Source organism: Panthera pardus, unplaced genomic scaffold (assembly GCF_024362965.1).
Source record: "Panthera pardus isolate Hobbes unplaced genomic scaffold, ASM2436296v1 HiC_scaffold_24, whole genome shotgun sequence".
NCBI lineage: Eukaryota > Metazoa > Chordata > Mammalia > Carnivora > Felidae > Panthera > Panthera pardus.
The window spans coordinates 128,929,929-128,956,317 of NW_026526810.1; the positions used below are offsets into that span (position 1 = coordinate 128,929,929).

Sequence of the window (26,389 nt, forward strand, 5' to 3'; positions counted from 1 at the left end):
CAATCCTTTAAATGTTTACCTGAATTATTGTCAATAATACAGTGTTTACATATGACTTTAACCACTTCAGAGCATTTCTATGGAAATGAAGAAAACCACTAATTTGATTGGTCAAATATAAGTTCAGAGTTCGAAGTTACACAGACTTTGATTTGCATTCCAGCACTACGCCTACCAGCTCTGTGACTTTAACCTCTGAACCTCCTCTCAGGAGGATAAATCTATACTTCCCCCATTGGATTGTTTTTTGGGATTAAATGTGATAATACGTATAGAGTACTTAGCACGTAATGGGTGATCAAAAAGTAGTAGATATAGTTATTTAGTACTTAATAAATGCTTATGGGGGGCGCCTGGGTGGCTCAGTCGGTTAAGCGTCCGACTTCAGCTCAGGTCATGATCTCACGGTCCGTGGGTTCAAGCTCCGCGTCGGGCTCTGTGCTGACAGCTCAGAGCCTGGAGCCTGTTTCGGATTCTGTGTCTCCTTCTCTCTGTGACCCTCCCCCGTTCATGCTCTGTCTCTCTCTGTCTCAAAAATAAACGTTAAAAAAAAAAAAAAAAAATTAAAAAAAAAGAGTCTAAACTCTTTAAAAAAAAAATAAATGCTTATGGAATAGAATGCAATGTTTAATACATTTTTTCTGGTTTTTGAGATGTTTTGAGATGTCCTTTTTTTTGGGAGTCCACAGATCTTTAGTATATATGATTTTTTTTCTCTTATCTCTTGTATTTGCTAAGCAAATTGTGGATATAAAAAAACTTGTCACGGGTTTTGCGTGTCTAATTTTGTCACATATAATTTCATGTAGGAAAGATTAAACTTATCTTTTTTTGTTGTTGTTTCTAGAACTGGGCCAAGGAAAAAGCTATTGGAATAGACTTCGATTTTTGGATACCTGTGAATTTATTATAGAGATCTTCTCCAAATCATTTTTCTGTAAATACTTCTTTCTACCTGCTATTGAACTGACGCACGATCCAGTGGCAAATGTGAGGTATGCTACCAATCCAAGGAAATACTTGAAAAAATTGTATGTTTAAATTTATCTACTATAATTTATCTACTTACCAACTATAAAGAACATGCAAAATCTTTTTCATAGTCAATCAGAAAACAAGTAAATAATGTATACTTACTTTGAAATTCCTAGTAGTCTTAGTTGATGAGCCTCAGTAAGACTTGGAAGCTTTTCACAGTGTCTCAGGTCTTTTGTTTATTGGGTTGAGAGAGCAGCAGTCGAAGCCAGCCTGGCAGGCTTCTCCTGCCGCTTGGATACACACATTGGCATCAGGATTTGAGCAGATATTCATAATTTATGGATCTTCTAAGACTAAAGAAAAAATAATTCCAAGTTGGCTTGGGCAAAGATCTGTCCATTTTTAGAGGCAATCAAGAGATTGGTTTTTGTTTTATATTTTTAGTGTAAGAAAATACAGAAAATGCCACTGCGTCGGCTTCAGTATTTTGTGCATCCTATCTGTGCTAAGTAACTAATGAACCTATTTACGTTGCAAACATGTTGCAAATCGAAGTTGTGGCCCTAGAAAAGCAGCTCCCACTGTGATGAATTGTCACTTACTTATCAAGCAGTTGACAAAAATTATTTGAACGGCAACGAGGGGCACCTGGGTGGCTCAGTCAGTTAAGCATCTCTCTCTCTCTCTCTCTCTCTCTCTTTTTTTTTTCTCCAACATTTTTAAATGTTTTTATTCTTTTTCTTTAATGTTTTTATTCTTGGGGGAGAGAGAGAGACAGAGTGTGAGTGGGGGAGGGGCAGAGAGAAAGAGGGAGACCCAGAATGTGAAGCAGGTTCCAGGCTCTGAGCTGTCAGCACAGAGCCCGACGCAGGGCTCGAACTCATGGACTGTGAGATCATGACCTGAGCCAAAGTCGGATGCTTAACCTACTGAGCCACCCAGGCACCCCAGGGAGACACAGAATTCTAAGCAGGCTCCAGACTCCACGCTGTCAGCACAGATCCCGACACGGGGCTCAAACCCACAAACCGCGAGATCATGACCTGAGCCGAAGTTGGACATTTAACTGACTGAGCCACCCAGGCACCCCCTGACTCTTGATCTTGGCTCAGGTCATGATGTCACAGTTCACGAGTTTGAGCCTTGCGTTGTGCTCTGTGCTCACGAGGAGCCTGCTTCGGATTCTGTCTCTCCCTCTCTCTGCCCCCTCCTGCTCTCTCTCTCGCTCTCTTTCTCAAATAAATAAAAAAACTTTAAAACAAAAACACAAACCTGAAAGGAAACGAAATCATCTCTAACCCAGGTCAACGAGACTGAAAGCATAGAGTTGACCCTAAGAGAAAGCAACCTGTCAATTCAAAAACCAAATGAAGATTAATTGAACATTGCTCTGTGAATTTTGGTTATTTTGGGGGTAAGAGATCATTGCATAGCAATTTGTTTTGGTTTCCACTCTTCTGCCTGGGTAATCACCAGTCAAACAAACGGGTCCAGCAATACCATATACTAATTGGCTTTTGGAGACGAAAGCATTTGCCCAGCTCTGCAGAGATGTGCAGATAGAACGAAAGCCATCACAGGCAAGAGTGGTGGGATCGTGCACTTAGGACGGGTTTCTGGAGCCACACTGCCTGAGCTGATTTCCAGCTCTATACTACCTGTGTGTCTTTGGGCAAGTTACATAATCTCTCTGCACGTGGATTTCCTTAGCACCTAATTCATAGGGGGTTCCAAGGGGTAAATACCTGAGATAATGTACATGAAGAATTTAGCTTACCAGGAAGGGCGTGTGATACCTAATCATAAAATCTTTATGATCTCACGGACCCAGGATTCTCAGAGTTAAATCACCACTTCTGTAGCTTTTGTTGAATATATGTTTTCGAGACTTGCCTTGAGTTATGAAGAATGAAGTGTGCATAGACTGTTGATTGTTTTTGTTTTTCCTTACGTCAATGTTTAAAACTTGCATTCACGGAGCCTAGACAATGTAGAGGCTGGAAAGACCGTTGGTATTCAACGGAGCCTTCCCCTTTGCCAGAAATGCAAATGATTCTCTTTGGGGTAACTGGGGCCCCTTAACTGAGAGAAAGCATCACCAGGATCCATGGTGAGCTCAAATGAGTTCGAGACCATTATTGCTATGAATGGAGCTGAATATTCTAGAGGAAGAGCCTCCTTCGCCTTTTCACCTGAATAGAAAGCAAACTTTTTGTATGTGGAGAATCCTCGACTGCGGGCTCAGCGGACAGGTTGGCCTAGAAACTCTAGGAATGGGACTTGGTTGTCCCGGGTTTGGCATAGAAGTAAAAAAAATAGTATCTGGAGAGCACTCAGAGGAATGGATGAATACAGCAGCCCAAACGTAGGCAACTGCCTGGCATCGCTCTGTAAAAGCAGCCCCGGCAGAGCACTAGACTAGTAGCTTAGCAAAGCAGAGCACTTTCTGCACTGCCTCTTCCCGGCAAGGTTTTCTGTGCTGCCCCGGATCGCCTCTCACCTCTCTGGCGTTCTTCCGTCTGTGTGTTGCTGCCTTATCCGCGCGGTGTAGACTGGGATGGCGCCTAGGCTCTGTCCTTTTGCCTTTTCTTCTCAGACTGCACTCAATGGCTTTGGCGAGCTCTCCAGTCTCCTGGCTTGCATGTCATCTGTGTGCTGAAGTTTCCTGACTGTATGTCTCCAGCACGGGTGTCCTTCCTGTACAGGAGATGCGTTGAGCTAGCTGCCCACTTAGCATTTCCGTGGCTTGCCCAACAAGCGCCTCAGACTCGGTCTGCCCGAAAGTAAATCCCCGCCGTGTCCCGCACCCACGCCTGCCCTTGCTTCTTCTGAGGTCTTCTCCATCCGTGCACATAACCGTCTCCTCTTGCCACCTGCTTGGATCAAAACCTTACCTCCTTCCTGCCACCCCACCACAGTTCCTCAGCACACACTGCTGCTTGCAAAATACGTTGAATCCAAACACTTCTCGCTGCTGACTGCTACCACTCTGGTTCAGGCGGCCGCCGTCTCCTGCCTGAATGACTGCTAGAGCCTCCTCTGTTGTTTCCCTTCTGTCCTCGACCCTCTATGGTCTGCTCTCACACCACTAGTCAGGTGATCCTTCTTCCATCATGTTAAGCCCGATCACTTCCCTCCTCTGTGTAAAACTCTCCACGGCTTCTTACGGTGTTCAAAGTGAAAGCTAGTCTTCGAGCAGTGGCCTCCAAGGCCCTGCACGAGCTGGCCTCCTGTTGCCACTTTGAGGTCTCCTGATGATCTCACCTTTGCTCAGCTCTACCCACTATAGCCTATTTGCCAGTTTGGGTCAATTTGCCAATTTGGGGTAACACCCAAGTCAGGCTCCCCCTATAGGTCATTTGCACATACGGCAGGCTCCTGTCCATCATGCTCTTCTCTGGATGTTCACGTTACTTACTCCCTAATTTTCTTTAATAAGTCTTTGATTAAATATTATCTCTTCAGCGAAACTTTCGCTGAAACTCTCTATGACCTCGTCTTTTAAAACTAACGCCCCGGGGGCGCCTGGGTGGCGCAGTCGGTTAAGCGTCCGACTTCAGCCAGGTCACGATCTCGCGGTCCGTGAGTTCGAGCCCCGCGTCGGGCTCTGGGCTGATGGCTCAGAGCCTGGAGCCTGTTTCCGATTCTGTGTCTCCCTCTCTCTGCCCCTCCCCCGTTCATGCTCTGTCTGTCTCTCTCTGTCCCAAAAATAAATAAAAAACGTTGAAAAAAAAAAAAAAATTTAAAACTAACGCCCCGCCTCTGATACTCCCTTTTCTTTTCCTGCTTTAGTTTTGTCCATGGCACTTACCACTCTCTGACAGATACTTTGTTTCCTTATTCTTTCTTCCTTACCCCGTACTACAGGGTGAGCTCCAGGAGAGCAAAGAATTTGGTTGGTCTTTTTCACTGTGTGTCTCAGCACCCAGAATAACGAATGCTTGACTCCTAACAGCCACCCCGTAAGCATTTGCTACGGGCTAAATTCCCAGGCTCTCCGAAGTTTGAATTTTCTTTCCATTTCGCGTTACTGTTATTCTTAGTTATTGAACTCATTCAAACGTAAGTACTATTTAATTTATTACAGAATGAAACTTTGCTACTTGTTGCCCAAAGTGAAATCTACTCTGAAGATCCCTGCAGATAAGCATCTGCTTCAGCAGTTAGAAATGTGTGTGAGGAAACTCCTCTGTCAAGAAAAAGATAAAGATGTTCTGGCTATTGTAAAAAGAGTAAGTATCGCTCTTGCCGCGCCAGTGGCGTTTCTTGCGTGAAGACAGTGTCCATCGTAGCTTCCGTGTTTTAGCTTGACACGATAGCAATATGGTAACATAGCGTTGCTAGAGTAGTGTTGGTAACGGACTTGGCTGATGTGTGCTACGGCTGGTAAAGTTCCTTTCATGGGGCAGTTAGACATTCAACTTGTATTACTAGTAATATAAGCACCATGAGAGAGCTTGGCCCATTTGAGGTGCTTCATAAATACTGTTCAACTAATAATACTTCATCCACCAGACTTGATTTATAAGTGATTATAATCCAACTGGGAAAGTCACACTTCATAGAAATTTAGCCCTGGAAGGGCCGTCAAGATCTGTTTGATTTTGCAGAATTCTGCAAAATTCAGCTAGTAAATGTCTGCTTGGGATCATATTAGCAAGTGGCTGAGCCGGGGCTGGAATACGGATCTCTTACCCCGAGTGCATTCTTTTTTCAGGAATGTGACATCATGTCTTATGGGTTTGTTTGTTTCTTTTGTTTTTAGCATGGGCTCACATGAATTGTTTGCCGATGTTACAAAATGAAAACAGCAAAAATTTGGGGTTAGTGAAGTCATGCCTGAAAATACTTTGTAGTCTTTCAAAACTTTCTGCTGAACGCATAACTCATATTTTTGTAAGATTAAGTCAAATTTAAGTGGTTACTCTTAGTCTGAGTGTGAACTTCAGGATACATAGTTCCTGAGCATTTCTTTATACTGAGAGGAATTAATTTATTAATGCCTTTTAACTTAGCATTGATGGTGAGGGGAAAAAAAGAATCCTTTGATTTTCTTTTTCTGTTTTTTTTTCTTAGAGATCATTGCCAGATGTCACATGAGGAACTTTTTAATACAGTGATTTGATAATTTAGTATTAATTAGTATGCTCTTGTTTTACTGAAGTGTGAGTTCCTCTTTTACCAGCTAAACTAACCAGAAATACCCAGGGTCTGGACGTGCACCTAAATCTAAAAGCATATTATATATAGTATACGTATATATGTGTATGTATGTATTATATGTATTTGTTTCTACCAGATATTTCTGTCCTTACCATTTAATTACAGAAGTTTAGGCAACAGAGTTAACTTTCACAATAATAAACTTAAGAGCATGAGTGACTTTCTTGGCAGAATTTATTAACTCAAAAGATAAACTAACCCCATAAATAGGGACAAAAATGATTGAATTAATGGATTACTAATCTACAAGACTAGAGCTTACTGTAAGTGTGTGTTACATGAGGAAGTCAGTCGATCCCATGAAAATTCTATAGTATACTGCTTATCAAACTGAGGGCTTGGAAAGGGAACCACCGAGGAAGCTTCTTCTACAAAGCTTCGGGATAAAAATGGCATGGCTTATGCTAGTCAGTTTTTAAGGTGGGAAGCAATTTTATTTAAAAGGGATAATTTCATGGCATAAATTACAATATCTTCCTGAATTTCAGCATAAAAATCTTCAAATAAATATTCTGTGTGCAACACTGGCTTTGGGCATGAGTCTGTATAAATAGACTTTTATCTGGACCATCATAGTGAGAAGTACAGTCCTCTGTCAGAGTCAGAATGCTGGGTCAGCGGGACCGCTGTTTGATTAAAATGATTTGTTTCAGACTAATGTGTTCTGAAAGAGAAATGCTAAATTGAGAAATACTTTCAGGGCGAAGTCTTCCTTAATGGTTAGAATGTCATAATGATCAAACATTTCTACAGAAAGGAACTAAGGATTTTAACCCAAACGACAGTTTGCTTCATATATATTTAGCTAAAAGTTCTTTTAAAAAATTCAAAAATTATCTTGTATTTCTGAAGATTCAGAGAAGAGTGGCCCTGGGGTTATTAGAAGTTCACTAATTTGTGTGTGTTTAGCGTCCAACGTGTCCCTCTAGACTTGCTCTCTTTAAGGTTAAAGTCTTTTCCAAGCAGCGTAAATGGAGCCTGGCATTAGGAGGTTGGCTAAAAGTACCATGTAAAACTGGGAAGAATCTGAGAGGTTTTCTAATGTAGCCTTCCCATAGAATGGAGAAGTCTCCTCTTTGAACCTCCCTCTGGAAAAGGAGTCTTTTGGAGAGACGATTGTTTGGCTTAATTTAATTACTGTCGAATAATTTTTCACAACTTTGCTTTTAGACCGTGTTAGAGCTGGACAGGATGGAAATGTCCATGGATGCGGTAAGCCCAGGCTTTACCTTATGCTCAAAGAATATAAAAATTGGCAGGAACTCATCGTAGTGTTTCGTAACTTCATTTTAAACTTAGTTTCAGAAAAAGTTTTATGAAAAAGATTTGTTGGATCAAGAGAAAGAAAGAGAAGAACTACTACTTATGGAAATGGTACGTTGTTTGCACGTGGGCACACACACACTTCTTTCTGACCAGTGTTAGCTGTGCTTTGTTATGCAACCCAATAAATCATTTCCCGATTTTTTGAAATCTCTGTTGTGAACTAGAACGCAAACTACATCTGAGAACCTTTCAAAATCAACTACTTTATTGAAGTATGATTGACGTACAATTAACTGGATATATTGAAAGGGTACAGTTTGATGAAAATATCACCACAATCAAAATGCCAGCCATTTCCATTCCCTCAGGCGCTTCCCCGGGCCCCTTGGAAAGCCATACGTTCTACTCCGCTCCCCCAAAACCGTTCATCTAGTTTCTATCTATAAATAGCTAGCAGCTAGAATTGACAGAAGTTTGTTTACATATGTTTTCTGTTCCTGCCTCTTTTTACCAGCATAATTGTTTTGACATTTATCCGCGCTGCTGTATGTTCTCAGTCGTTCATTCCTGTTTATCTCTGAGTAGTAGTCCACATTCCAGACCTACCACAGTTTGTTTATCCACCTCTTTTTATTTTAAATTAGAAACCCCTTTTAAAAAGAAATGTTTATTTCTTTTGAGAGAGAGAGAGAGAGAGGGAGCGAGCATGTGAGCAGGGGAGGGGCAGAGAGAGAGAGAGAGAGAGAGAGAGAGAATGAATATATCCCAAACAGGCTCCATGTTGTCAGTGCAGAACCCAACACAGGTCTTGATCTCATGAACCATGAGATTATGACCTGAGCTGAAATTAAGGATCGGATGCTTACCTGACTGACATACCCAGGCGCCCCGTGTTTATCCACCTCTTATGAGTACTTGGGTTACTTCCAGTTTGGGGATATTAGAAATAAAGCTGCTGTGACCATTTATGAAGACGTCTCTGGGTGGGCCTACGAAGAAGTCTTCTTTTGCAGAAATACCTAGGAATGGAATGGCTGGATTGGATGGTAGGGCTTGCTTAATTTAAAAAACAAAACAAAACACAGTTTTACAAGGTTGCTGTACCATTTTATGTCCCCATCGGCTGTGGTGGAGAGCTTCAATTACCCCATATCCTCTCAGCTCGATAGGGCGGGTATATAATCGTGTCTCATTGTGATTTCAAATTGTATATCCCTGATATCTAGGGATGTTGAACATCTCTCTGTTTACTGCCCATCCTTATCTCTTATTTGATGAAGTCTGTTTTCAGATTTTTTCAGTTTACGTATTCATTTTGAGAGAGCACGTGCCCGTGCAAACAGGGAAGGGGCAGAGAGAGAGGGAGGGAGAATTCCAAGGGAGAATCCACTGCGTTGACAGTGCAGAGCTGGATGCGGGGCTTGATCCCACAACTGAGAGATCATGACTTGAGCTGAAACCAAAAGTCAGATGCCCAACCGACTGAGCCACTCAGGCGCCCCTGTTTTCAGATATTTAAATGGGTGGTTGTCGTCATCTTATTGAGATGCAAGAGTTCTTTATACGCTCAGTACTACTCCTTTGTCAGATATACATTTTATAAATGTTTTCTTTGAGTCTGTGGCTTATCTTTCACTTATTTAATGGTGAAAGATTATTTTATTTTGCAGAGCAGTTTTAAATCTTGATGAGGTTCCACTTACCATTTTTTTCTCTTATTGTTTATGCTTGTTTGTTCCAAGAATCCATTGTCTACCCCAAAATTACAAAGACTTTTTGCTGTGTTTTCTTCTGGAAATTTTAGTTGTAGGTTTTACAGTTAGGTCTGTGGTCCACTTCAATTAGTTTTATATGATTTTTCCCATCTGAATATTCAATTATTCCAGCACTATTCGTCGAAAACTTCCTTATTGAATTGCCTTAGCATCTTAAAAAAAAATGTCCATATATGTGTGTGTTTATTTCTTGACTCCCTATTCTGTTCCACTGATTTACACGTTTATCTTTTTGGCAATTCCAAACTGTCTTTATCACTGTGACATTATAGTAATTTTCGAAATAAGGTAGGTTAAGTTTTTCAACTTTGTTCTTTTTTAATTGCTTTGACCAATCTAGGCCCTTTGCATTTTGATTATAAAGTTTAGAATCAGTTTATCCATTTACATAAAAAGCCCACTGGAATTTTTTTTTTTTTTTAAGCCCGCTGGAATTTTTGTTAGAATTGTGTTAATTATCCTAACAATGAATTTTCTGATCTCTGAACATTGTCTACCACTCCATTTATTTAATCTTTACTTTTTTCCATGTAATTTTGGTAGTGTTAAGTGTAGAGTTAAAGGAGGTCTTATGTTCAATTTATTTCTGGGCATATTATGGTTTTTGGCATTATTATAAATGGAATTATAATTTTTAATCTTACTTCCTAGAATTTCACTGCTGTCAATTACCGTTGATTTTTATATATTCACCTTGTATTTGTTCTAGAGTTGTTTTTTCGATTTAATAGGGTTTTCTACATGAGCCATTATATCCTCTTTAGGTACAACAAGATTACTTCTTTCTATTCGGTGTTTATGCCTTTTATTTCTTACGTCTGGTTGCAAAGTCTAGGACCTGTAGTGTAACGAAACACTTCCAATTGAATAAAAGTGACGGGAGCAGTCACCCTTGTCATTTTACAGATTTTAGGGGGAAACAGCTGGATCTTTAACCATTCGGCATGATGTTACCAAGAGGTTTTATGTGGGTGCCCTTTATCAAATTGCAGAAATTGCCTCCTATATCTAGTCCGCTGAGGGTTTTTATGAATGACTATTGAATTTTGTCAGATGTTCTTTCTTCATATATAGAAATGATGTTTGCTTACTCTTTATCCTGTTAAGCCACTGTATTTTTTTTATTTTTAATTATTGTTATTTTTTTTTAATGTTTATTTTTAAGTGAAAAAGCATGAGTGGGGGAGGGGCAGCGGGAGAGGGGGACAGAGGATCCAAAGCAGGCTCTGCGCTGACATGCGGCGAGCCTGACGCGGGCTCGAACTCATGAACCAAGAGATCATGACCTGAGCTGAAGTCGGATGCTCAGCCAAGCGGGCCAACCAGGCACCCCAAATTACCTTGGGTTTTTAAACGCTAAATCAATCTCGTATTTTGGGGATAAACTCTACTTGATGATGATATATTATCCTTTTCTCTATTGTTGGATTCTTGGCTAGTTTTTAAAGGGACTTTTGCATCTCTATTCACAGTGCAATTGGCCTATAATTTCCTTTTTTGTCATTTTTGGGACTTTTAAGTTTCATATTACAGTTGTGGGCCTTATAAAATGAAATGTGTAGTATTACCACTTCCTCTTAATTCCTCTGTTTTCTGATGGAGTTTGTATAAAATTGGTTTTAATTTTTCCTTGGGTGTTTGATAGAATTCACTAGTGAAATTATCAAGGCCCAAAGTTTTAATTTGGAAAAGAATTTTGGTAATTGACTCAACTACTAATAGATACAAAGCTGTTCAGGTTTTTTATTTCTTCTTTTGTAAACTTGATAATTTGCTTCCCATACCCAGAATTCTGTTAGCTGAGCTGTCAAATTTGTTCCCATAAAGTTGTTTATACTCTTATATTATTCTTTTAATATATGTATAGGATCCATGGTGATAACTTCTGTTTCATTCTTACCTTAGTGGTTGGTGTTCTGTCTCTCCTTCCCCTTTCTTTCTCTCTCTGTCTCTCTCTTTTCTTTCTTTCTTTTTTTTTTGAATTGTTTTTTGGTGGTTTCATCGAGAGGTTACGATACACTTAACCCTTTAAGGTCTACTAAGTGTTAATAGTGTACTAATTCATTCAACGATGATACAGAGCTCTCTGCCCTTTATGTTACAGTTGTTACGTGAATTATATTTGTATTGAAAGCCCCACGAGTCAGTGTAATAATCTTTGCTTTAAGTTGTGATCTGTATCTTTGAAGAATTTAAGAGCGTAAGCTCCTGTGTTTACTTTCTAATTTTTTACCAGTTCTAGTACTCTTCATTCATTGCTAAGCGTCTGAACTTCCCTCTGCTATTTTTTTCCCTTTGGCCTGAAGAACTGGCTTTGGTTGTTCTTGGGCGGGGGGGAGCAGGTATTTTGTGGCATATTTTCTTAGCTTTCCCTTACCTGAAATGTATTGTTTTTTGCCTTTGCCCCTGAAGGCCATTTTCACTGGATATGGCATTCGGGGTTGACAACCTTTCTCTTACTGTGCTTTAAAGATGTGTTCTGGTCTCCATAGCATCTGATAAAATATTAGCTCTCTTTTGGATTATCGTTCTGTGTGTAATGTTGCTTTCCTCTGGTTACTTTGAAGATGTCTTTCCTCTTATGCTTTGTTTTCAGCAGTTTGCTTTTGATGTGTTTAGGCATAATTTACTTCAAATTTACCTGTTTTGGATTTGCTGAGCTTTCCGAATCTGTAAACGTGTATCATTTCCCAAATTTGCGAAGGCTTGAGCCATTATTTAAGTATGTGTTCGCTCTTCTACTTCTGGGTCTTCGGTCCCAGATGTTAGATCTTTTGATCTTGCCCCACTGGTCCATGAGGTTTTGTTCCTTTTTTTTTTTTTTCTTTCCTTACACTTTGTTATTCAGAGTGAATAACTTCCGTTGATGCGTCTTCAAGGCCACTGACTCTTTTCCTGTCCTCTTTGAGCTGCTGAGCCCACCCAGTGTTTTTATTCCCAGTGCTGCATTTTTCAGTTCTCAAATTCCCATTGACTTCTTCCTTATATTTTCTCCCTGTGGAGAATTGTTCTGTGAGATTAAACACTTCAGTGGAGATCTGAAAAAGCAAGTGCATGACTTCAGCAGCCTTCGGAGACAGAGATTACAGTTCAGGACGGCCAGCAGTAGAAACTGCAGAGCATAAGCAGGCTCTAAACGCTAAGTTTCAGAACTCAGTGAGCTGAACCCAAGACAAGAATCAGGCCATAGAAGAGCCACAGGTGATCCTGGCATCGGAGTTAGCGGACTCGAAGCCAGCTGTGACTAATGTGACCAAGATAACCGAGGAAAAGGTGGGGAAAGGAGCCAACACTACTTGCAACCCGCTTAATGACGTTTGTTTTTCAGTTTCACGCGTCTTATTTGCACCGCGAGAGTTCCATTTGGTTCTTTTTTATGGAGACCGGTTCTAAGTAGAAATTTTTGAATCTGTTGTCTGGTTTCTCCCTGCTTTTCATTACACGTGCAGTCGAAAAGAATGCGTGTTCTCCAGTTGCCGAGCGTAGTGTTGTCTTTTGGCTTTTGGTTTTTGTTTTACTTTGAAGGAGGTTCCACACCAAGTGTGGGGCTTGAACTCATGAGCCCGAGATCAAGATCCCCTGACTGAGCCAGCCAGGCACCCTGGGTGTAGTGTTTTATACATGTCGGTTATGCTAAGTTTGCTCAGAACTTGGCATGTTTATTGATTTTCCTGCCTCCTTGTTCTGTTTTGGGGAGAAACTGAGTTTTGGTAGCATTTTGTTTCTGGATCTGGAAGGTGGTTATATGTGTTCATTTTGGGAAAATTCACTGAGCTCTGCACTTTCTTTACATATGTTATACTTCAGTAAAACATTACAAAATATCCCAACACACCATTTCTTTTTCTCTCAATCTTTTAAAGAAAAGTATTACTTTGCCACTTACCCATCAGAAATGGAGATGACCATTAATAAGCAACATTTTGCCAATGAGAATTGGTACATACCTTCTAGAAGAGAAAGGCCCATTATAACAATGGTACTAAACTCATTGTTTTAGCTTGACAGACCTCCCAGGGCACAATTCTGTACCTGTTAAAAGAACTCAAATCTGAAAGAACCTTGACTTCTTCAGACAGTAGTTTGGAAAGAGAATTCTTTGCTAAGGCACTTCTGTGAACTGTATTTGTATCTGTAATGCTTGGAGTAATTTCTCAGAAGAGTTTTTGGGGCACCTGGGTGACTCCATTGGTTAAGCGTCCGGCTCTTGATTTCTGCCCAGGTCATGATCTCACGGTTTGTGGGATCGAGCCCCACATCGGGCTCTGTGCTAAACGTGGAGCCTGCCCGGGCTTCTCTCTCTCCCTCTCTTTCTGTCCCTCCTGTGTCTCTGTTTCAAAATAAATAAACCTTAAAAAAAATAAGAGTTTTATAAATCTACTTATGCTTACCGTTTCCTGCTAACACACTGTTTTAATAACAGGAACAATTAGAGAAAGAGAAGCAACAGAGCGATGGGAGGCCCATGAGTGAGAAGAGCTTTGAAAAGAAACGTAAGTAGTTTTCCCATGTCTCAACCGCTAAGTTACACGCTTGGTGTCGCTTCCTGGCGTGCTGACAGACCGCGCCGATTTTCAGAGTTTGAGACAGAAAATTGGTCCACTTTCTCTCATTTTTTAAAAGGTGTTTTCAAACATTGGCTGTTTCACGTGGCACCGGTTTAGGAATACATGAATAAATGCTGGGAGTCCGTGTGAAGGTTCAGATCCTTCACAGGGAAGCTTAAAGTCTGACGACGGCGGTGCTGTTGTGAAATTGGTCGCTGGACAGCTGAGATTGAAATATGTAGATACATAAATGCAGCATACTTGGGAAAGAGCGCTTCTTAGCTAGTAGGACGCATACTCTCTGTGTTGTCTTGCGTGCTTATGCAGATTAAGAGCTGAGAGGAAATTACAGCATTGAAAACAGAGTTTGTTTTAGGTAGAGACACCAAGACACCGACGACTCTGCCCAAGAGCATCCCCATCTCTGTTCCCGGACCCTCCGGAACCAGCAGCCCGTCGACAAGTAGGAAACGGCCTCTTTTTGTGTCTCCTTTTCCCCTTCTATAAAATCAGTTATCGGGAAAGCCACGCCACTAGAGGAGATGTATTATTCTAAAACACCTTTTACCTTCTATCATTCAGTGTTTGGGACTTCTTGCTGAGCAGTTGGGGTAAGAGATACTCCAGTTAGCTCAACCAAGGAAAGGAAGCTGGACAAATCCGTGCCTCACGAAGGGGGGCGGGGGCGGGGGGAGTTGGCCAGGGGATGGGCGGGCGTAGGGCAGCCGAGGACGAACCGAACAGCTGCATTTTCCTTCTGCTTTTTACTCCAGGCAAAGAAATCAAGAAATCCAAACTGATCCGAAGCCAGTCTTTTAATAATCAAGCTTTTCATGCGAAATACGGCAACTTAGACAAGTGTGCTAGGTATGGCATGTCAGCTATTCATGTTCTAACCCGATTTGATTTTGCTAGTTACCTATCTTTACTTACGTGAAATATTTACATTGTATAAAACGAGGGTTAATTTTGTTTTTTTTTTTTTAATAGGCCAATAGATTGTAAGCGTTCTTCTGTAAAGATTTTATATGAAAAAAATTGTAGGCTGCCAGTTTGTATGACAATAGGTATTCTGGCATTCTAGGAGGACTTTCTGCCATGGTGCCGTATAATAGCATCATGGAATCCATACGCTGTTTTATGAGGGAGGCGGTGCTCTGTCTGTCATATGCACCACTCGACTTCTACGTGGCTGCGGACGTGTCCCATTTGCCAAGTAGAGGTGGACGTCCATTTGCCGTTGATACTGTTTCCTTCTGTAAAGAAGCACTAGTGTGTTTTTGTGGCAAAGTGATCACAACAATTCTTCTGACGATAGATGAGTGTCTAGCTTCCCCTTTGGCCCCATGCACTGAATGATCAACAGTCAAGACGAGGAGAGAGTCAGCATAGATTCCGTGACCCTGACTTTTTATAAATGTTGTACACATACAGTATGTAAGAGCTGCGTATCCATCAATGAAAGTAACTTTAGATCAACGTAAATGTCTTTAAAAGGCATCTGTCAAGAAAGATAACGTGGCATGGGAAAGACACGTCTTTCTTTTGTGAGAGATAGCTTACTCTAGCTTTTCAGCTGCGTTTTTGGACGTTCTCAATAGATCTATCTGGACTTCCTAATCAATAGAGTGATCTTGAGATGGACAAAGAGATTACAACTGAAGAGAAATTATTTCCAGGAAAATTGTATCCGTATTATCTGTCGTAGTTGAGCATCAAAAGAAAAACTGATTCTGCTGTAGCAAGTTTCAGGAGATGCTTTTAAGGTAAAGAAAGAATAGTTGTTGTGAGGCATGGGAAGCAATAAATTGAGAAGTAAAAGTAGCAACTGTGCTTCCACCAGAGGTAGAGGAAAGCGTTAAAAGAGATTTAGAAAGACCAAGTGCCTAATGACTAGGGTGAGAGAAGCCATGTTCTTGTATTTTAAACCAGTTCACATTCTTTTCTAGCAAAAGTTCTACAGTAGGATATACACCTTCCGTCTCAGGGTTAGGAAAGACTTCTGTGGTTTCACTAACTGGTAAGTAGAAATCTGAGCTCTTTAAAAAAATAATTGCTAAATTTAATGAATTACTGTTTTCTTTACATGACCTCTTTATTTCTGGAGACAGTGTTCCCCCTAAACTTGTATCTTTATCAAAGGCCTAAATGGTTAAACTTTTCCCTAGCAGCTGAGAAAATTCTTGACTATGCCATTTTGTTTTCACCGTCAAGACTCAGAGTTCAATACTTTATTTTTTTTAAATTTTTTTTTTAAATGTTTGTTTATTTTTGAGACAGAGCATGAACAGGGGAGGGGCAGAGAGAGAGGGAGACACAGAATCCAAACCAGGCTCCAGGCTCCATGCTGTCAGCACAGAGCCCCATGCTGGGCTCAGACCCATAGATAGAGAGATCATGGCCTGAGCCAAAGTCAGATGCTTAACTGACTGAACCACCCAGGCGCCCCAGAGTTCAATACTTTTGAAAGAAAGAAAGGGCAATAATCGAGTAGGTTCTTCCGTAGTCTGAGGCCCTCCTGAGGCACAGATTAAAAGTTTTGCAGTGATTTTTAAAGAAAAATCAGAAGAGAAGAGAAGAGAAAATAGTCCCAATGTTAAGGCACTGATATTCATATACCGTATATATAGTAGACTATGAGTAGCATAAGAAACCTGAAAGAATTTGATAACAGAAACTTGTTGAACTAAAATTACCAAAGCTTCTTGAAGTGAGGGCCATAAATAATAAAACTGCTCATTACTTTTATCTTTGCAAGTCAGCGATTTCTTTAGGAGATACTAAGGGAACATTAAGGGTTTGTGAACTTCTATTATATATATATTATATACATATAATATATGTATATTGGAGATGACTTCAGATGAGCATATTTAAAATTTTTTTAATGTTTACTTATTTTTCAAGAGAGAGAGAGAGAGACTGAATATGAACAGGAGAGGGGCAGAGAGGGAGGGAGACACAGAATCTGAAGCAGCCTCCAGGCTCTGAGCTGTCAGCACAGAGCCCATGCGGGGTTCGAACTCCCGAACCATGAGATCATGACCTGAGCTGAAGTCAGACACTCAACCGACCGAGCCACCCAGGATCCCATCCAGCATACAACATGACGTAAATTCACTTGTCAGCTCACCTTAGGCTTTCCTTAGCTGTGACGGTTTCTTAGCCTTTCCTTGTTTTTGGTGACATTCCCAGTTTTGAGAGGTACTGGCCAAATATTTTGCAGGACGCCCCTCTATTAGAATTTATCTGATGTTTTTCTTACAATTAGACTAAGGTGGTGGGTTGGAGGAAGGGTGACAGAGGTAAAGTGCCATTTTCATCACATCATACCAAGGTACACACTGTGACATGTTTTACCACATTTTATGTATTTTATCTCACTGTTTCATGACAGATCACTAGAAATGGGATGTTTGCCCGGGGTGGGGGGGATGGGCAAGATGAGGGCAGGGGCGTGGGAGGTGCAGGCTTTGGGGGGTGGGTGAGCAAGGCACAGAGTCAGAAGTATCATCAGCGGCCTTGTAGTAGTGTAGCACGGTGACAGATGGCAGTTACACTTGCAGGGATACAGCACAGCTCATAGAGGAACCACCGTGTTGTACCCGGAAGCTAATTATGTGTCCACTGTACATAAAAAAAAAAAAAAAAAAAAAAAGTTTTACGGATAGAATTCTGTGCATTCCTTAAAATGTTTAAGAAAAAAAAACCCACTTGATTACATAGAAAAATAGTTAAAGACTTACGAAATCACAAAGTATGGTATAAAGTAGAAGGCACAGGAGGTCCTTATTTGCGTAAGTTATATGCATGGGCGTGCACGTACGTAGCCTGCTTAGGGAAAAGAGACTGAAGCAAATTATATTAGGACGGTTAAAGACTATTGCTTCAGTTGCTAGAATTATGGTATTATAGATAAGTTTTATTTTCATACTGTTTTTGTGTTCTCCACTTTTCAAAATGCTTATAGGTTCTTGTAACGAAAAAATTAACGTGTTATTGCTAATGCTGTAAATGATTTCTTGACGTCAGATGATATGTTACTGTTTATTCATTTTTTAAAAATTTTGTAGACCGAGGACCCAGACAAATACATTAAACCAAGAAAATACTGATTTAAAAAAAATGTTTTTAAAGTTCTGAAGTGTAGGGGCACCTGGGTGGCTCAGTCGGTTAGGCGTCCGACTTCGGCTCAGGTCATGATCTCACGGTTTGTGGGTTCAAGCCCTGCGTCGGGCTCTGTGCTGACAGCTCAGAGCCTGGAGCCTGCTTCGGATTCTGTGTCTCCCTCTCTCTGTGCCCCTCCCCTGCTCGTGCTCTGTCTCTGTCTCTCAAAAATAAATACAAAGTGTTAAAAAAATAAAAAAAAAAAGAACTTTAAAGTTCTGAATTTTTTTAAAAAAAGCAATGAGGGGTGAGAAATACAAGGAGATAACCACTGCACAGACAGTAAAATGTCTAAAATTAGAAAGACTCACAATATCAAGTGTGTGTGAGGATGTAAAGCAACTCTCCAGAACGCTTATTCGTTGCTGGTGGAAATGCAGAACGGCACAACCACTTTGGGCAACTGTTTGGCGGTTTCTTACGCAGTTAAATATGTACTTGGTATGTGACCCAGCAGTTCCAGTCCTAGTCTTTTACTTGGCAAGAAATCAAAACGTATATCCATACACAGACTTGTACACACTTGTTCATAGCAGCTTTCTTTGTAATAGTCAAAACTGGAAAAAATCCAAATGTCTATCAGCAGGAGAATGTATAAGCCAATTTTGATATATCCATACAATGGCGTATCTGTCACCGATAAAAAGGAATGAACTCTTGATACACGCAAAAACCAGGATGAATCTCAAACGAATTGTGCCGAGTGAAAGAAGGCAGAAATACTGTATGATTCTATTTACGTAAAATTTCTAGAAAATGCAAACTAACCTTTAGTGACAGGAGGCCGATTGCCTGCGGTGTGAGGCGGGGCGACCAGAGTGCGGGAGGTAGGGATCAAGAGGGTTCCCTCTTGATGGTGGCGATGCCTTCATGGCTGTGTACGTATGTCAGACCTTAATCTGCGTGGTTTATTGCCCGTAAACTATATCTTGATAAAATTGATTTTTTTTTTTTTTTAACGTTTCTTTACTTTTGAGACAGAGCATGAACGGGGGGAGGGTCAGAGAGAGGGAGACACAGAATCTGAAAGAGGCTCCAGGCTCTGGGCTGTCAGCACAGAGCCCGACGCGGGGCTCGAACTCACGGACCGGACCGCGAGATCATGACCTGAGCCGAAGTCGGCTGCTTAACCGACTGAGCCACCCAGGCGCCCCGATAAAATTGATTTTAAAAGAAAAAAAGTCAGCTGTCATTAACCCCAGGTTAGCCTCTTTCTTTGCTTATTCAGTACGTCTGACTGTACTCGAATTCCTTTCAGATGATTCATTCCGCACTCGTAATGCCTGTAGTGCCCCAACCACCTTTTCTCCCAACGCTTCCCTGCCGGGCACCTCCCGTGGGACAGGTAACTCCGTCGATCCAAAGAGCAGTGGGAGCAAAGAGACACCACCACGAAAGGCTACCTTGTAAGTACTCCAGTGCTGTGCGAAGCGTACCATTCTAGGCTTTTCTCAGGCACTTCCCTTCCCACTTAAATGCTTTCCAAACAACAGACAATGTCCACAATGAGGAAATGGTATAAATTGAAAGGAGTTATTGCCACGTGTGTCTCTGTCGGCTCAGATACTTTATGTAAGATGACTTATATGTGGCAAAGACACCGTAGCCTTAGGGAATGAGGAAGAAACTTCAAACGGCTCCCATTAATATCCGAGACGCATTTATTTTTCCGTGAAGTGTTTGTATTTAGGGGATTTTTCTCTGAGGAGACACTGGGTGTTAACCACATCCCTTTCGAGCAGCCAGCTTATGTACACAGTATTTAATCACCCGGCGCTTCGAAAGGTGGGTACAGCGAATGCCACTGGAGAAATACTACTGCAGCCCGTGATCCAGGGCTGTGGGTCCCGCAAACTGGACATTTCGACAGACTGTACCTGGCCTTCAGTGTGGTGGTTAGAAAGGGCCTCTGTTCTTCTCCTTTGTGATTCCTTTCTGTGCGCTGTTTATATCCGTTGTTTGAATTGTGGAAGCCTTTGGTACTTCCAGTTTAAACATTTAGGAGAGTAGACTATAAAAATCTCCATGGTTGGGGCGCCTGGGGGGCTCAGTCGGTTGAGCGTCCGACTTCGGCTCCAGTCATGATCTCGCGGTCCGTGGGTTCGAGCCCCGTGTCGGGCTCTGTGCCGACAGCTCGGAGCCTGGAGCCTGTTGCAGATTCTGTGTCTCCCTCTCTCTCTCTGAACCTCCCCCGTTCATGCTCTATCTCTCTCTGTCTCAAAAATAAATAAATGTTAAAGAAAAATTAAAAAAAAAATCTCTGTGGTGAGAGATCACATCAAGGTGGAACGGATTCATCCCAGATGCCCAAACGATCGTTAAGGTGTACTCTTTCCTATAGGACATCTGGACCTTCTGAGTAGAATGGACCTTAACCAGGACTCAGGTTTCCTTTTAAGCGTATCTCACTGAATTCATGAATATTCTCTAACGAAGTTGCTCGAATGCATCTTTTTTGCAGAAACTTCATGCTTTGGTCCCATTTAGGAACTGAACTATATCTTAATTTAGTCTAAATTTTAATTGGCCACTGGTATGTATACAAATATGGATGTATTTAAAATTCATTTAAAACTTAGGAACAAATTTATTGAATGGAGCTCTAGCAAAGAGTAGGACTGTATCATAGAAGAAAGCAATAGCAAATAGAAAAGGTAATACTGATATTAAAGGGTTTGTTTTTGTTTTAAGTTTAGTTTTGTTTATTCTTGAGAAAGAGAGAGCAGGCGGGGGAGGGGCCGAGAGAGGGAGACAGAATCCCAAGCAGGCTCCGTGCTGTCAGTGCACCGCCCGATGCGGGGCTCGAACTTGAACCGTGAGATGATGACCTGAGCCAAAACCAAGGGGCAGACACTTAACCGACTGAGCCGCCCAGGCGTCCACTAATATTACGGATTAGTAGCACTAATACAAAGGGTACTTTTATTTACGGAGAATGTTCTTTGCCCCAGCAATTACTGCTCAAGCGATTATACTATGGAAATTCCATGTAGAAGTCCTGAGGATAGAGGCAGGACAGGGTAATGGTCTATAGAGAGCATGGAGCTGGAGCCTTGTGCCCTGGTTCCAGTGGCAGCTAACTACTACGTACAGTTCATTTTAGCACTCTGGGCCTCATTGTGCCCATCTGTGAAATGGGAGGGCGGACTCATGCTTCATCACTTAAGGTATTTTCTTCCAGTCCTTGCGCCCTGATCCTTCCTGTCTGTCAGCCTAGTCCCTCTTCCTCTCAAAAGCTTGCCCTAGAATTCTTCTATCGAAGAACATACTTAGTGATCAGAATGTAATTCATTCTCTTCCCAACTTATTTTTCTAAATGCCATAGACATTTTTTAACGTAAAGATGGCTAAAAGCTAATATTTATGCCAGCTCTCCTTTATTTCAGATTACTGTCTTTATCTGTTCTTTCGTTGTTGAACATGGCTTTACTTTTTATAGACTGAATTTTCTCTTGCTCAATATATATATAATTATATTTGTAGAATTATATAATCAAATTATATAATTGATGGTTAAAAAATAAATGGAGACAGACTCTAAGAAATCCCATCATGTGTTTCCTCTTTTCTGAATGTTTTGAAGAAGGAGGAATGTTGGTATTATAGCTGCTTTTTTATTTATTTATTAAAAAAATTTTTTTTAACATCTGTTCATTTTTGAGAGACAGAATACAAGTGGGGGAGAGAGGGAGACACAGAATCCAAAGCTTAGGCTTCAGGGTCCGAGCTGTCAGAGCCTGGAGCAGGGCTTGAACTCACAAACCATGTGATCGTGACCCGAGCCAAAGTCGGCCGCTTAACCGACTGAGCCACCCAGGCGCCCCTTCAGCTGCATTTTTAGCAGGAGGCTGGATATCAAGTCCGTAACTGTATTTTGGTGGAATGTTCTAGTCTGCATTTTGTCACGAGTGCACCGGGCCGCGTGACTGGAACAGGTGATTGGTGTCTGCGCTGGGCTTGTTTCTGTGAAGTGTTATCCACAATTCGGTGCCCGTTGCTGCATCTGGATGAAAATACCCCTTTTTCCTTACAATAAGCTTATGAAGTGATCTCAGAAGGTATTAATTATCTCAGTTTTGCTCCTCCAAAAAATTCCATGCGGTACGTTCTCCAGCTTTTCAGTGTCCTAGAGATGATACAGCTGGTATTTCAGAGTACCAGTGTCTTAAAGGAGGTATCGGGATGCATCGTATCGTATGTCCTTTAAAGCCGCATAGTTGATATGCTTGGGCCTGTGTTAATTTCCACTGTTGTCCTACCAAAAAAAAAAAAAAAAAAAAAAAAGGCAGGAAAAGCTGTATGAATGGAATTGAATGCTTTGTTAGAATGTGCATGGGATTTGGTAATTAAAGATAGTTCCAAGTAATCTTTAATGTGGAATTTCTTTTTCATTTACACAGAATCCTCATATATTAGATTTATTTAAAGTGAATTACATTTCTTATTTACTTTGTAAGCACTGAACGGATACAGTTTTTCATGTTTTCTCTTTTTCTCTTCACTCTCTCTTTCCCTCCCTTTCTGTCTCTTCCCCTCCCTCCCTTCCTTCTGTCTTGACAAAGAAAATCGAGAAAATCCAATCCTTAAATCATCCGCTTGATGAAGAAGGCAAAAGAAAGACAACTGGAGATAATGTGATTGATGGACAAAAGCTAAAGCAATGGCTGGGGCGTTTTTTTGTTTTTTTGGTTTTGTTTTTTTGGGTTTTTGGTTTTTTTTTTGTTTTTTTGTTTTTTTTTTTGGTTGATGAATGGAAAAGAGACCCATAATGGCAGCTGATGTTGATAAACTTTCCGTATTTGAAATTAGATTCCCTAGGTGGTATAATATGTATTTCTTGAGTAATAATGTGGTTACAGAATTCCAATGTCATAGTGAAGTGCAACGAAAAGCAACTTTAGGTGTCCGCTTTAGGCACTGCTAGAGAGGAGACCAGTCTGCATTCATCTGTGCAGGAAACCAGCTGTTTAATTGTTCTAGAGTTTTAGCATTCAAACGTTCTATGAAAGGCCAAACCAACTGAAATTGCTTTAGCTGATCGCTTGAAGGGGCCTTGGGAGTAAGAGAGGCACTGCATTTTCTCACAAATCTCCAGGCCCAATTGAAAAGTCACACTGGAAAGGGTATGAGCAGCTGGCCGCGATTTTATCGGTCCCACGGTGGTGGCGACGGTGTTGTTCCTGGACGTTCTGAGATTTCCATTTGGCATTGAAAATTCTACAGAGATTTCTGAAAACTTTAGGTACAACTACCTTAAAAATAATAGATTGATGATTTCATTTCCTAGAAGAATTTATTTTATAAATACTTTGTTTACACTTTAGATTGTACTTGTCCTTACTGAATTTCAAATGATGAACCTAGTTTGAATCAGCTGTTATTCTAAGCTATCATGCTTAAGCTACGTCAACAGCATTCATTTGGACTGATGCTAATATTCCCATCAAAATTTGCCTGTGGAACACACACAGTTCTTAATTTTAAAATGTCAGTTCTTGAGATCTACTGTATGAAGCTATTGTCAGCTTCCCTATTTCAAAATGCAATCAGCATCTAACTCTATTGATATTAGAAAATATTTGTTTTTTAAAATACATTGATGTATGATAAAGATGATCTAATTTGTGAATGCATACGCGCGTGTGGTTACTTTTTATAATGTGAAATGATGAATAATGAATTGACTCAAAATAAAACATAGGTTAATGAGATACCTGTGTTTGTGAGAAAAGTTTTAAGTACTTACCTGCAGTTTTTTTTTTTTTATTCTACCATTAAGTAGAGTAAGACCGTTCATTTTGAAGGAATGGCTGAGAACCACCCCAGCATCAAGTATAAATTACTCCGGGGGCAGCAACTCAATGTGAGTCTTCTCCAAGACGTTTATTTTCCCTTTTCCTTTCATATGGCCTCTTTGGAGCTAGTTTTAGTGATTCTTAATATCTTTCACTTAAGGACAGTCAGGTAAATGGAGTTGTTGAACTCCTCAGTTTGTCAGGAATTAAAAATCGGGTAAAAACCAGGTTTGAGTGACGGGACAGTATCGACTCAGTGAATTCAGTCTTCCTTGTGGATCTCATGTAACTGTTTCGACCGTGACCTCTGTTAGCATCTCTAACGTGAACCTGACTACGTGACTAGGAGAGCACGTGTGTGGTGTGTGACGTCCAATCACGTTCTTCCTGCACTTGGATTCATACTCGGCATTGACTCTGTTGCTTTAAATAAAATGGAGAATTTCACTTTATTTGTTCAATAATGACTAATAATAATAATAGCAGAGTTAGGGGATTTATTTTCCACCATGCATGCGGGAAAAGAGTAAAGTGTTTTGCCAGAGAAAACTCACTACTGCGTGTAAATGTCATGAGTGTGCAGAAGTCAGCTGCGGTCTTGGTCCAACTTACTAAACTGTCAGTTAAGACGGTTAATCAACATTACTTTCAGACGTACTCTTTTTTTCCCACAGAACATGATTACTAAAACCACTGACATATCTGCTAAACTTATACTTCCAAGGACAGATATGTAAAAAAAATAAAAAGAAATAAGCGAGTGAAAAAACAAATTGGTGACAGTTACGAATATTCACGTATATCTCGATTTACACCAGAAGCAGAACTGATGCTCTTCGTAAAAGTTCTCAGGGTAACAATTCATCAAATAGATCTTTTAAACCAGTTGTGTGACATCTGGAGCTGTAGTGATACAGAGATGGCTGGCCCCCTTGTCTTCTTAATTATAGAAACTTGCATTCTTTTTTTTTTTTTTTAATTTTTTTAATGTTTATTCTTGAGACAGAGTGTGAACAGGGAAGGGGCAGAGAGAGAGGGAGACACAGAATCCGAAGCAGGCTCCAGGCTCTGAGCTGTCAGCACAGAGCCCGACGCGGGGCTCGAACCCACAAACTGGGAGATCATGACCTGAGCCGAAGTCGGACGCTTAACCGACTGAGCCACCCGGGCGCCCCTAGAAACTTGCATTCTTAAGGACAGGTTCTAAAATTTCACTAGTTAGCATTACAAGTGAAATAACAGATCCATAGAACTCGATTTAGCTGGCAGAAATGGAGATTGGGCTGAAAAGGAGTTTACTTATTAGAGAGGACACAGAGAGTTGTTCTTCTTTAACCTCATACACATTTGAAAATCATTTCCATTATTTGACTGCCTGAGTTCAAACATCTTCCTGTGGAAGGATGGATCTGTTTGCCCTGCAGTCGTGGGCGTATGCGAAATACTCAAACTGAAGGAGAACAGACTCTTCAGCTTGAGTAGGAGTTTTGCAGTCAAGATAAAGTGAATTGGATCAATTCAGTAATCTGTTCTCAGTTGTTACAGCGCGTGTGAATGTGGGTGAGTGTGTGTGTATATGTGTCTGTGCGGGAACAGTTTTTAAACCTGACAACTCAAATATAGTGAAGCCTTGTTACAATGTTCAGATTTCCGTTGCCCCCCCCCCCCCCCCCCCCCCCCGGTTGAAACCGTGAAATTTTTTTGTAAGATCTATTGCATTTTTCATTGGTCTGCATTTTTTCACCAGGCATAGATCCTTGGAAAAGCTGAAACCTCTAAGTGTCTTAGGAGTTTCTTAAAGCACATGTGGCAGGATTATTTAAAAAAAAAAAAAAGTTTTTATGGAGTAAGGAATAGGGCCATTTTTCTGCTTCGAAGGGTAATGTGTTAGATATAATTATTATGCTGTTACTGTTTTCAACACATATGGGGAGAGGAGGGGGGAGTTTGAGCTGCATGTTATAGGAGTCCTTCGATAACAATGAAGCTTTCAGTAACTGGGTTTGGCCCTGTTTATTTCAGAGGCTATTATGTTCTCATGGACTTTCTTTTCTAGGTATCCTCTCTTAAAAGGGAGTCATTTTAACTCCCTTTTATATCTCTTTCCACTATTTTTCTACAAACACACTTGAATGACAGAATACTAGCGCGTCAGTTAAGAATATCAGTTGGAGTTAGTCCTCTATTTTTGCCTCATTCTGGGTCCTAGAATTGCCTGGCCATTTACCAAGTGTCACCCAGTGCTTTTGGAAAAAATGTAGGAATGAGGTAACCTGCAGATTTTAGAACGACGAAAAGTCCGTCTTTAGACTGCTGCTTGATAGTATTACCTTAAGTACAATTCACGTTACTCTGATTTATATTCATAGTCAAGAGGACTAAACAATAAATTAATTTTAGGTATATTTCAACACTGGGTAGCAAACAGATGGAAATCCAATTAGGCATTTAGTCGACACATTGAATATTCCAGATTCGCTAGATCTATCCATGGTTCTCTGAATTTGCTCCTAAAATATCTTGTCTCTACAACAGAAAATGACTAAGAAAATGGGGGAGGGGGAGGGGCGGTATTTGCTATTTTCCTTTTAACTTTGTGACAAAGCCCATGCTTATGTTCTGTTTAAGCAAAATGGGT

General features: G+C 40.8%; 1 protein-coding gene across 5 annotated transcripts in view; it reads left to right on the forward strand.

Moving 5' to 3' along the window:
• Positions 1-23,667, forward strand: part of PPP4R4 (protein phosphatase 4 regulatory subunit 4) — a 102,249-nt gene extending 78,582 nt beyond the window's left edge. For 3 of the 5 annotated variants that reach the window (XM_019462158.2, XM_019462161.2, XM_019462162.2), the window contains 10 exons: positions 848-995; positions 5,066-5,210; positions 7,372-7,413; positions 7,501-7,575; positions 13,666-13,735; positions 14,166-14,252; positions 14,563-14,656; positions 15,739-15,809; positions 19,215-19,362; positions 22,519-23,667. In XM_019462158.2, the coding sequence (XP_019317703.1) occupies positions 848-995; positions 5,066-5,210; positions 7,372-7,413; positions 7,501-7,575; positions 13,666-13,735; positions 14,166-14,252; positions 14,563-14,656; positions 15,739-15,809; positions 19,215-19,362; positions 22,519-22,543 (905 nt within the window). In that variant the 3' untranslated portion in view covers positions 22,544-23,667. The remainder of the gene's footprint in view (positions 1-847; positions 996-5,065; positions 5,211-7,371; positions 7,414-7,500; positions 7,576-13,665; positions 13,736-14,165; positions 14,253-14,562; positions 14,657-15,738; positions 15,810-19,214; positions 19,363-22,518) is intronic. The other 2 variants (XM_019462159.2, XM_019462160.2) reach the window with 2 other exon arrangements.
• Positions 23,668-26,389: the final 2,722 nt, after the last annotated feature.